This window comes from Crassostrea angulata, chromosome 6 (assembly GCF_025612915.1).
Source record: "Crassostrea angulata isolate pt1a10 chromosome 6, ASM2561291v2, whole genome shotgun sequence".
Taxonomy (NCBI): Eukaryota; Metazoa; Mollusca; class Bivalvia; order Ostreida; family Ostreidae; genus Magallana; species Magallana angulata.
The window spans coordinates 16,000,685-16,011,015 of record NC_069116.1 but is presented as its reverse complement, the minus strand read 5'-3'; the positions used below and the strand labels follow the sequence as shown (position 1 = coordinate 16,011,015).

The 10,331-nt window shown below is 35.2% G+C and overlaps 1 protein-coding gene across 1 annotated transcript; it reads right to left on the bottom strand.

The window, feature by feature from the left end:
- Positions 1-2,436: 2,436 nt before the first annotated feature.
- LOC128190644 (retinol dehydrogenase 12-like) lies at positions 2,437-10,307 on the bottom strand. The gene is made up of 4 exons (XM_052862761.1): positions 10,054-10,307; positions 6,733-6,975; positions 3,700-4,005; positions 2,437-3,469 (listed from the first exon to the last, which is right to left on the bottom strand). Exons 1-4 carry the CDS (start codon positions 10,235-10,237, stop codon positions 3,087-3,089), a joined length of 1,116 nt encoding a protein of 371 aa, XP_052718721.1. The 5' UTR covers positions 10,238-10,307; the 3' UTR covers positions 2,437-3,086.
- Positions 10,308-10,331: the final 24 nt, after the last annotated feature.

Sequence of the window (10,331 nt, the reverse complement as noted above, 5' to 3'; positions counted from 1 at the left end):
TAGGGGATTAATCAAGATCAATTGTGACACAACGATCATAGAGGTCATATTTCCATTTGTTGCCTGACGTCTTGCTTGTTATGCCCTTATACTTCGTTTAATATTCTTCTATGGCTTACCTTAAATTGTAAGAAAATTATTGGCTAACCGCAGTCACGTGGAGACAATGAAACATTGTATAAGTACAAAAAATCACCCCCTTTGAGCATTATGACGTCATTCTTGAGTATTATAACGTGACTGTGTTTATTAGGGATAAGATGCTATATCTGGCCTGGTTTTTTCACCCAAATTAAAACTTATAAAACCTAACTTTTTACTGTTATTATTCGTTAATTGCCATTTATTTAAAGACAGCCGGTAAGAGCTCCGCCGCTCTCGCCCCATATGGAATTTACTGACCACGTATAAATCACATTAGGAAAATACAAACCGTGTAACTAAAACGAGAATTATTTCCAATAATGAAGTCCAATAAAACAAATGTTATTTCAACTGGTCTGACAATTTCTATGTTGACCGGTCTACTGATCCAACATAGAAATTGTTTGACCGGTAAAAGGTAATTAATTTTCGTCCGATCTCACAGGAAAAGAATTAACCGAAGTTTAGTGCATAAAGAGTTGTCATTTGGTACCAAAATGGCGTCACAAGCTTTTAAAGGAATATATTTTAAGTGAAGGGTATAACAAAACAGTTATTGACTGGCATTCGAGCAAAATATGAATTTTTGGACCTGAAGGTCAAATGGAAGGTCAAAATGTTGTTCGGTCTGTGACCTCAGGCAAAATGTTCACTTTCAGGTCCAAATATTCATATTGCCCTCTTACCTAGTAAATAACAGTATAGTGATCGCTAGGGTGTTATTCTCGCCCAGAACTTATATTATACTATTACTTAAGTTGGGGATCATTACTAATAATGTACAATATACCAAACCAAAAATTACATCTGAAATAAAAAAAAAAAACGCGTAAGTAATACAAACATTTGGTTCAAACATTTTTCCTCACCAGTGTTAAGGAAACCTACCTATGTAGAATACAGAAAAGTGTGATTATACAGGTAGATCGATGAGACTATGGGCACATGATTTGAGGATTAGAATAGGTTGGTATGTAACTGTATGGTAATTTAACAAGATGTAGTAAAATAAGTGACTGAGATTAAAGTAATGTTTTTATTCATTTAACCAGTTTATCGTAATTTAAGAAAACAAGTAATTGAATATTACTTCTACTGAAGACGAAGTGTCTTCAAAGCTAAAAGAATTTTTTGTAGTAAGAAAACTAAGATATTTACAAAATCCAAATAATTAAGAAAAAAATATTTTGCTCATATACATGGATTGGTTTCAAAATCATTAAACTTAACTATATTATTTTTCATGTTCCTTATTTATTAATGAGTAACATATGAGATAGAATGTAATTTGATGTTTGAATTCTCACAGAATAAAGAACTGAAGGATTGTTTTTAATTAGTACGTGTTACGTGCAATTACATATTATTGTTATATTACTTGAATCTAATCTTAATATTCCACAATTTTCATTGTCACTTAATTACTGATATTTTGACAACCGATGTGTAAACGGTTAATTGAGCACATTTTCACCATGGTAGTAATGGTTGGGGTTTCCACGGTGATGAGGAAAACAACTCCTTCTATGTTTATCACACTTTAATATCTATTTTATTATTTTTGTCTAGAAATAAACCATTGGAAAAAAAAGAACTGGACGCAAATAGAAAACATTTTTATTCGGTGTATATATAACGAATATTTTTCAAATTGTGTTTTATTTTTTATGCGAAAAATCGATGTCGGGTGTACTAAATAATCAGATATGACGTCTTCTTCATGTCAAACCTGCTTTTATAAAACCAGAAGTTATAAATTAAACAGATAAAAAAGTCTAAATATAGATCAAAGTTTGCATAAATTAATTTTTGCTTTGCTTCCATCACCAAGACCCACTAAATAAAGAAGCAAAGAGGCAAATTCGAAATCAACAGAAATTTTTCGTGAAGAAAAACAAAATCAAAATTTCTAAAAATAAATTTGCGCTGGTGTCTGGTTGTCCCTTTTCTTGATTCGTTTCAGCATTTTTGTTGATAAACACCACATCATGTACAGTAAACAGAATTCCCACAAAAACAGCTCACATTCTGTTTATCAGTAGAACAGTGGCTGTTTTTGTCAATGTTAGACATAGCTTTACAAAATAACGAAAAAATGCAAGTGGAAACAAAGATTAGATAACGAAGGTTCGTGCTTATTTTCACGAGTGTCAGTGTCTTTGCTGAGCTCTGTTCACTTTTAAAGTCGCAGGAAGATGGTGGGTACTCTGACATAATAAAAAGATCATCAGCGATATGTTGTAAAATCCGACATTCCTTACGCATACTCTAAATAAAAAGTCAACACTTAAATTCACATTATCTGCTTTTTATTTTTAATAAAACTGTCGGCAACAATAAAAACACCACTCTGGCTATATCCCTTATGGAATCTTAGAAGTTGAACATTGTTTTACTGGCTTAAGATAACGTCCGATAGGATATCCACACGTGAACGTACTTCTAAACGTCGTCTGTAACAGCGGCAAAGAAACACAAACAAAACACATTCCTTTATCTAAATCATTTAAATAACCGAGGGTTTATTAACCCAAAATTCTAAGGCTGAAAAACAACCAGACAGGAAATTGGCATCATGATTAGTGTATACGTGAATCTCTTAATCTCTAACGTGGTAGGCCTTCACACATTTGCTTCAATTTCAAAACATGGCACTAAGTCAATCTTCCTATTAGAGTTTAAGAAATGATAGAAAACTCTTATATAATTTAAGCTTTTTAATAAAGTACCGAACTGTCTTCTGTGGGTCTGTACCCAATAAACAATTGGAATTTCAAAGATTTCTTGCATGATTATAATAACTTTAGCTAACCTGTGATTTATAGAGAGAAATGGACGGTGTTAATTAATCAAATAGATGAAGGCGCTTCACACTTCATTTCCAGAGTACCATAAACTGGCTTGAACAAAATGAAAAGTTCTTTGCCCTATGGAACATATTTTTAACGATCCGATAGGCTATTTGTTTCTTTGACCATCTGTCTTCGGTTCACCGACCCCGCTTCAGTTTCGCTGTTTGATAAACTGTTGGTGGCGGCGGATTGCAATTTATTCTCGGGATGCGTTTCATCTAATCCACACAAATGGAGACTGAGGAGCCAAAGTTTTTTGCAGACGGCTTTATCTCTCACGTAGTCCTTGGTAGGAACGACTCTACAGTTTTCAAAGAACTTCCCAGACTCCTCCCTCAGTCCATCCGCTACGGCACAGTATACAACAGTCTGACATCCATCCTCTGAAGACTTAAACATAAATGCCGAAAACGCACGTAAAATCTTACCAAACAGACCCGGATACCGCCTCAGTACGCTTGTTGCTACGCAACCTGAAGAGGACAATCATTTTCATGTTAAACATTAATAACGTCGTATGTTCAATAGTCAAATGAACCCAGCTTATTTTTATAGATATCATAACTCATTTAGTTTAAATTATTGAGTTTTGAAAGAAAATGAAATTAACGAACAAAAGGAATCTTCGAATACTAGACGAATCTGGATTTAATAACTAAAACTTATACACTATAACACACCCCACTCAATTTTTTTGCAATACCTGGATGTACAGAAAACGTCCATATGGCTTCCCATGACCACATTCGATGTGCCTCCACTGTAAAGTGCATAATAGCCAGCTTGCTCCTACTGTAGGCATCCATCATTTCGTAGTTGACCAATGGCAAGTCATTGAAATTTAGATTCCCTTTAACGTAGTAATTGGACGAGAGGTTGATTATTCGGGAGGGGGCGCTTTTCATTAGCAGGTCGTGCAAAAGGTAAGTCAGGTAAAAGTGTCCCAGGTAATTGACCCCGAATGTCCTCTCGTACCCATCTACTGTAGCTGCCTTCGGACCAAAATATCCTAAAAGATATTTGTTTAAAAAATTGAGAACCTTTCATGCACAAATGAAAAATGTTTTATAAACAAAATTAATTACAAATAATGGGATATTTTACGTTAATCTACTTCATTTTTGGCTCACCTGAGATGAAAACTCAAGTGAGCTTTTTTTCATCACATTTTGTCTGTCGTCCGTCTGTCCGTTAACTTTACACATTTCAATATCTTCTCCAGAACCACTGAGACAAATTCAACCAAACTTGGTATAAAGCTAAGGGGATTTAAAAATGTGAAAATTGATGAACACACCTTTTTTCAAGTGGAGATACAGCAAAGTACATTGAAGCGTTTAATAGGGGTGAACTCTAGAAAAGTTTCTACGTAATGTTTTGACTGGCCTTTGTCCAATCAGATCGTAGCTGGGCGGAGTTAAGACATTGTCGCTCGTGACTTGAATGAGAGAGAGAGCGAGAGAGAGAGAAAAAGAAGAGAGAGAGTGAATTGAGTAAATGATCAGTGGTGCCGATGAAGAAATCATCATTAGTTATTAACTTGCAAACAAATTAATTAAGGTCTGAATATCAAAATTACATGTATATCCTATATTGGTATAACTTTAAAGCGTTTAAAGAACGGTTGTGAAAATTTCTTTGGCCGCGCGCCGTCGACAACATGTACATGGATAAGAATGGCGTAGCTAACCAACTAAATCTCCTAGCATGGAGTCCGAGAATACGGACATTAAATATTTTGAAATGCGAACGAATGATCACTCATGAATTTAGATATAGTGTAAAGGAAAGGCAACGCAGGCGGATGCTTAGTAGAAAAGTAAAACAATGGCGGACAAATTCGTCCTAAGGTAAAGGATGTTTCACACTGAGTAACCATGAAGACAGTTTTTATACAAGTTTACAACCTATGTTTAATTCCAGGAAGATTCGGCAAACTTTGATTAGAGTACTAACGGTAACACCTGTAATAAAAACAGTTTCTTAAATATTCGTACAGTCTTCGATGTTTGACATTACCTCCTCACATTATCTATATATAGATATCGCCGACTTCAAAGTTTCATAAATTAAAAAAGATGAACTAACGTTAGACCTTGATTTGTCACTTTATAACTATTTTTGACAGATAGTTCGCTCATCTGCCTCATCTAGGCTATAATTTAATCCATTAACCAGTTGCAGTTAACCAGCTCTCTCTCTCTCTCTCTCTCTCTCTCTCTCTCTCTCAAGTCACGAACGGTAATGTCTCAACTCCGCCCAGCTACGATCTGATTGGACAAAGGTCAGTCAAAACATTACGTAGAAACTTTTGTGGAGTAAGCGCCTATTAAACGCTTCAATGTACTTTGCTGTAATTAGAAATCATTGCAATTTTTTGAGAAGTTTCTGAAAAATCTTCTCAAGAACCATTTGGCCAATAAAGCTGAAACTTATGTAAAAGCATCTTCAGGTAATGTAGATTCAAAGTTGTGTAAATCACGACCCCTGGGGTAGGGTGGTGCCACACAAAGGGGTCAAATGTTTACATAGGAAAAAAAAGAGTAAATCTTGAAAAATCTTCTCATCTGAAACTGATCGGCCAGAAAAGCTGTAACTTGTGTGGAAGCATCCTCAGGTAGGGTATATTTAGTTTTTTCAAATCGGGAGTTGGGTGGGGCCACAATTGGGGGGGGGAGTTCAAATTTGTAAGGAAAATATATAGGGAGAATCTTTATAAATCCTTTTCTGAAACACAATTTGCGTAGAAAACCTGTAACTTCAGTCAGTTCAGATTGTATAAATTAAAATTTGTCAAATATATAATCTTCTGAAGTAAGTTTATGCCACATGGGGTGGGGGTCCAATTTTACAGAGGAAAACAATAAATTATCCACAAAAATTCAAATGTTATTATAAATTGTTTAACTTACATGCAAGCGTTTTGACATATTGTTGATTCTTTAAAATTGTAAAGACTCTGGCCCCTGGACAATTCTTGAGCCTCACAAAGGGTTCGAAATTTGATGTAGACTTAGTGTTTATAATCCATCTATAAACATTTGTTTAAGATTATCTCGAGAACTGCAATGCTCAATATGTGATATGACTGTAAAATCATCCTGTTACAAAGGGATTCAATGATAAACATAAGAATATGCAGGGAATTATTTTCAGGATCAATTATACGACATATTTTGTATATGACCCCATAAAGCTGATTTCATTATGTTTTGTTGCTCATGTGAGCAATGTGGCCCATGGGCTCTTGTTAATCATATGGTGTTGTAAACAATATGTACTGCTGTTGTAATTCCTACACTTTCTTAAACGAAGGGATTGCTTTAAAATCATCTTTTATTACTAAACCTTGTCTTAATCTTAATTCAGAAAATTCGAATTTCGTGCAAATTATGACGTGCACTATATTTATATTTTTTTTCTTTTTACCATCACTGTAACACTCACAATTTCACAAAGTAACATAAAATCGGTGGGCTGAGGTAACAGGGTTCTTTAATATTCCTATTTCTGTCATTGCTTTTTTAATGAGAAACGTATCATTTTAGCACACTTTTTATATTGACTTAAAGATTACCATTCAAATTTTAGTCGGTGGTTCGCAAATATTGTATGATCAGAAGGGAAGTTTTGTCTTTAAAGTTTTTTCCCTAGACAGTTGTGCATGTGTTGATGTTTTGTAAGTCAAACAAATCAAAACTATCAATAGCAATCTTGTATTCTGTGAAAGACTTACCAGCATTGTTAATTAGAATGTTCAGTTTGTTTTCTTTTTCCTTGAACTGCTTTACGAAATCACGGATGCATTGAAGACTGGCGAGATCCAGGTACAAGGCCAGGACGTCGCCATTCCTCGTCTTTTTACTAATGGTTCTGGCTACAGCTTCTCCCAGCTGCTGATTGCGGCATGCCAGGATCACCCTTGCTCCACGCAAGGCCAGCTCGTGTGCAGTTGCTTTTCCTATTCCAGAAGTTGCACCTGTTCAAGATAAAAGATCGCTAGGGCATTTATTTTCTAAAATTAATCAGCTTCAAAAGCCACCTTTTTTCCCGAAGATACTTCTAACAGCGGAAGGGAATTGTTGGTTGCATAAACATCCCGCTACGTTTTTGACAAGTTTGTTATCTTAGAGGTGTTCTGGTGATTATTACCTGCAAAATTTGTTGTTCGTATAATTAAAACATGGATAAAGGAATTCTTCTCAAGTATGCATGTTTATATTCAGAAAATATCTATTAAGTGCTATAACACGCAGTCCGAGCCTGTCCGGGGGGGAGGGGGGGGGTCTTAATCAATTTTTGGAGGGAGTCGTTTGTTGCATTCTGTACATAATTTTTTTCTCCATATTCCTTTTGTTTCCCTTTTGGTATACTGAGCAGGCAAAGCAAGTAAAGTAAATTGTTGTCTAGCGCACCTAGCAAATGATGAGCTCATATCCCCATCAATTTATCAACTAACCGGACAGAATTATGATACAAGGAATGAACTTACTCAACTTTGATATGAGACAATCCTCTCACACATATATTATCACTACTTACTTGAACGAATAAAATGTAAATTATATTATGTGTATGCGATGTTTAGTCAAGTTCAGTTATCGATAATTGCAAGTATCACTAATACTTATGATTTTGAATATTTTTAAGAAATGCAAAAGTTTGAGGCGAAGTAGAAAGCGATGCTTGCCTTTTTAGCATGCGGATAATAATCAGTGAGACCATTCGTAGAGGAATTTTCCTTTTACTTTATAAAGTGACATAGTAATGCACTGTCAGATGAAAAGATTCTGTTACGATTCTAATATTTTTTTAAAACGAAAATATGACAATTTGGGGAAAAGTTTGAATTGCCCAAATGTTCATAATCTAGACAAAAGAAACATATTATGACAAGTAACAGGTCAAGTATAACGAGGTTCAAGGTCACATATGCGCAACAGGTTGTTTATATTTCTGCATGGTGTCTATAGCTAGTTGCAGCAGGCGGCCTGTTGAAAGAAACCAATGTCATGTTTCATGTTCTTTAAAATAAGTATGACATCTCATTTTCAAACAAAAGTTGATATCACGTGACACAGTTGAGCACCGTTTTTCTGAATGATAGGTTATAAAGGGATAATTTACAGATTTTTTTTTTTCCCTTTGATCTGTTAAGAATTAAACTGCCACTTTAAACACGATTGCGGTGGAATGATATTAACTATTTTTTTTAAAATAGATATGTTCGATTGAAATAGTTTTTAATTGTCTATCGAAGGACAGACAACCTGTCACGTGCTTTGAAACTTGTTCTAGCTTCTGTTACATTTCACCAGAGGCCTGTTCAACAGAGCGGGTGCTCGCGAGCGCTCGCCAAAATTCCCTATACCCGCAACACAAATTTTGGCGAGCGCTCGCGGGCGCTCTTTCTGCTGAACACGCCTCAGTTAACACGTCTGTTTATTAGTTTATTTGTATTGAAAACTTTAAAGCACAATCGGCCGTGCTGTTGCTTTCATTGATTGTAGATCCATTTTAACAAGACGTTCGACTTTCAGTAGGACGAAGCTACCTATTTCTTGCGTCAAAACAAGTTTAAAATGACGCGGTTTTAAGCGAAATATACGCTGATTGCGTAGTCTTAGCTCAAAAGCCAGACAAATCTTGTTGATTTCAGAGAGCATATGCTGAGTGTCTGACGATGAAATAGACAGGCCTGTGTCACATTGCTGCTTTACACAACTATCCAAAATCTAAGCTCTTGTCAAAATGGTTCTATTTCACACCCGAACCAAGTTTTACATTAAATTCATGTACCGTTGACGTCATGCTCAAGAACGCCTTTGTAGAGTGATTTGTTCATCCAAACGAATTTAAGCCGGTACTTTACATTGCACCTCCAGCGACACTGGCATAAGCGGTGTGCTTTGATGCAAAGAACACACAAAATAGAGCAAACAAACAATCACATTCACCCCAAAATATCAAAATTTGATTCCTGCATGATGGACAAGTGGAATTAGTTGTGCCTTTGATAATTGCGTAATATGTTTACGGTCCAACTCTTCGTACGAGTGCAGCATAAGTTTTAATTAAAAAAGTTCATCTAAAACAAAATTGGAAATATGTTTTTTTTTATTTGGGGAATACATCTTCATATCTTCACCATGGGTTCAACGTTAAACCAATATTCTTTAGGTACTACGTACAAATTGAATTTTACGACATTAATTTCTAGTTGCCCCATATTCTTTTCTGTCTGATGATGCATTTTATTTGGTCACGCATCTGCTGCAGGCCAGACACCGAATAGTGAAAACGTACGCCTGTCTGAAATTTCCGCATCAAAATAATATCAATTGCACAGTTCAGAGCCATCAGACATATATACAAATACGCGAAATAAAGATTAAACTCACCCTAGTCACAGCAGCAATCCGAGATAACCGACAAGAATACTCTACTAAAAAATCGACGTCTTTGTGTTGCATCATTGAAAACGCAAAATTCTACAAGAAAGGTTTTACAAAACCAAGATTTTTCTGACTTGAATTAGACAAATATAAGATTTCGCTGTCAAGTCAGAAAAATTTTCTGCAACAATAGCACAGGCACGTACACCAAGAGTGAATAGATTTAATGTATAAATGATAAATGAAAGGGATCCCCTCTTATTCACTGTAATATGTTAAAGTTCTCATCATTCCTTGTTTGTAAACTTAGTATTTATTTTCCTCCTCGCGTGTAGGAGTAGCAAATGATATATAGTACGTAAAACAAGACCTTCCTTGTAAATGGAATAAAATTCCCGTTCACAACAAAAACAAAAGGCCGAGATTCCTAATACGTTTATTAAAAAGGTTATCCATTTAGGTTATATAAAATTATTTATAAATATCGCAATTCAACTTACTTCACGCGATATTTTTAAAATAAATGAGTTCTTGATATTGTAAATACGGTAGTGTAACATTTGAAGATTTAAAGGCCATAATAAACAAGCGTAATTTTTGTAATTTATAAAAATGTAAAGATATGATTTTGACTTGATGTATCAAACAGTAAATATAAATACCTGTAATAAGAACAGTTTTTCCGTCTAAACGATTTTCGCTCTTGCATTTTACGGTCCAGCGTAAATACATTCGCCAGAGGAATATCCCAAGTAACACAGAGGATAAAAAAGTCGTCGAAATGATGACAAGTGTAAAGCTTTGAACACCTTTGGATGGAAGGGGTTTTCTTGTAACGCTATCCATCGTCGGGTTCTACCAAACACTGTCCCTCTCTCCCGAGATCTGCTACACACAGAGTTTTGATTGCGTAATATGGTTTATCGTCAGCTGAGTTGCG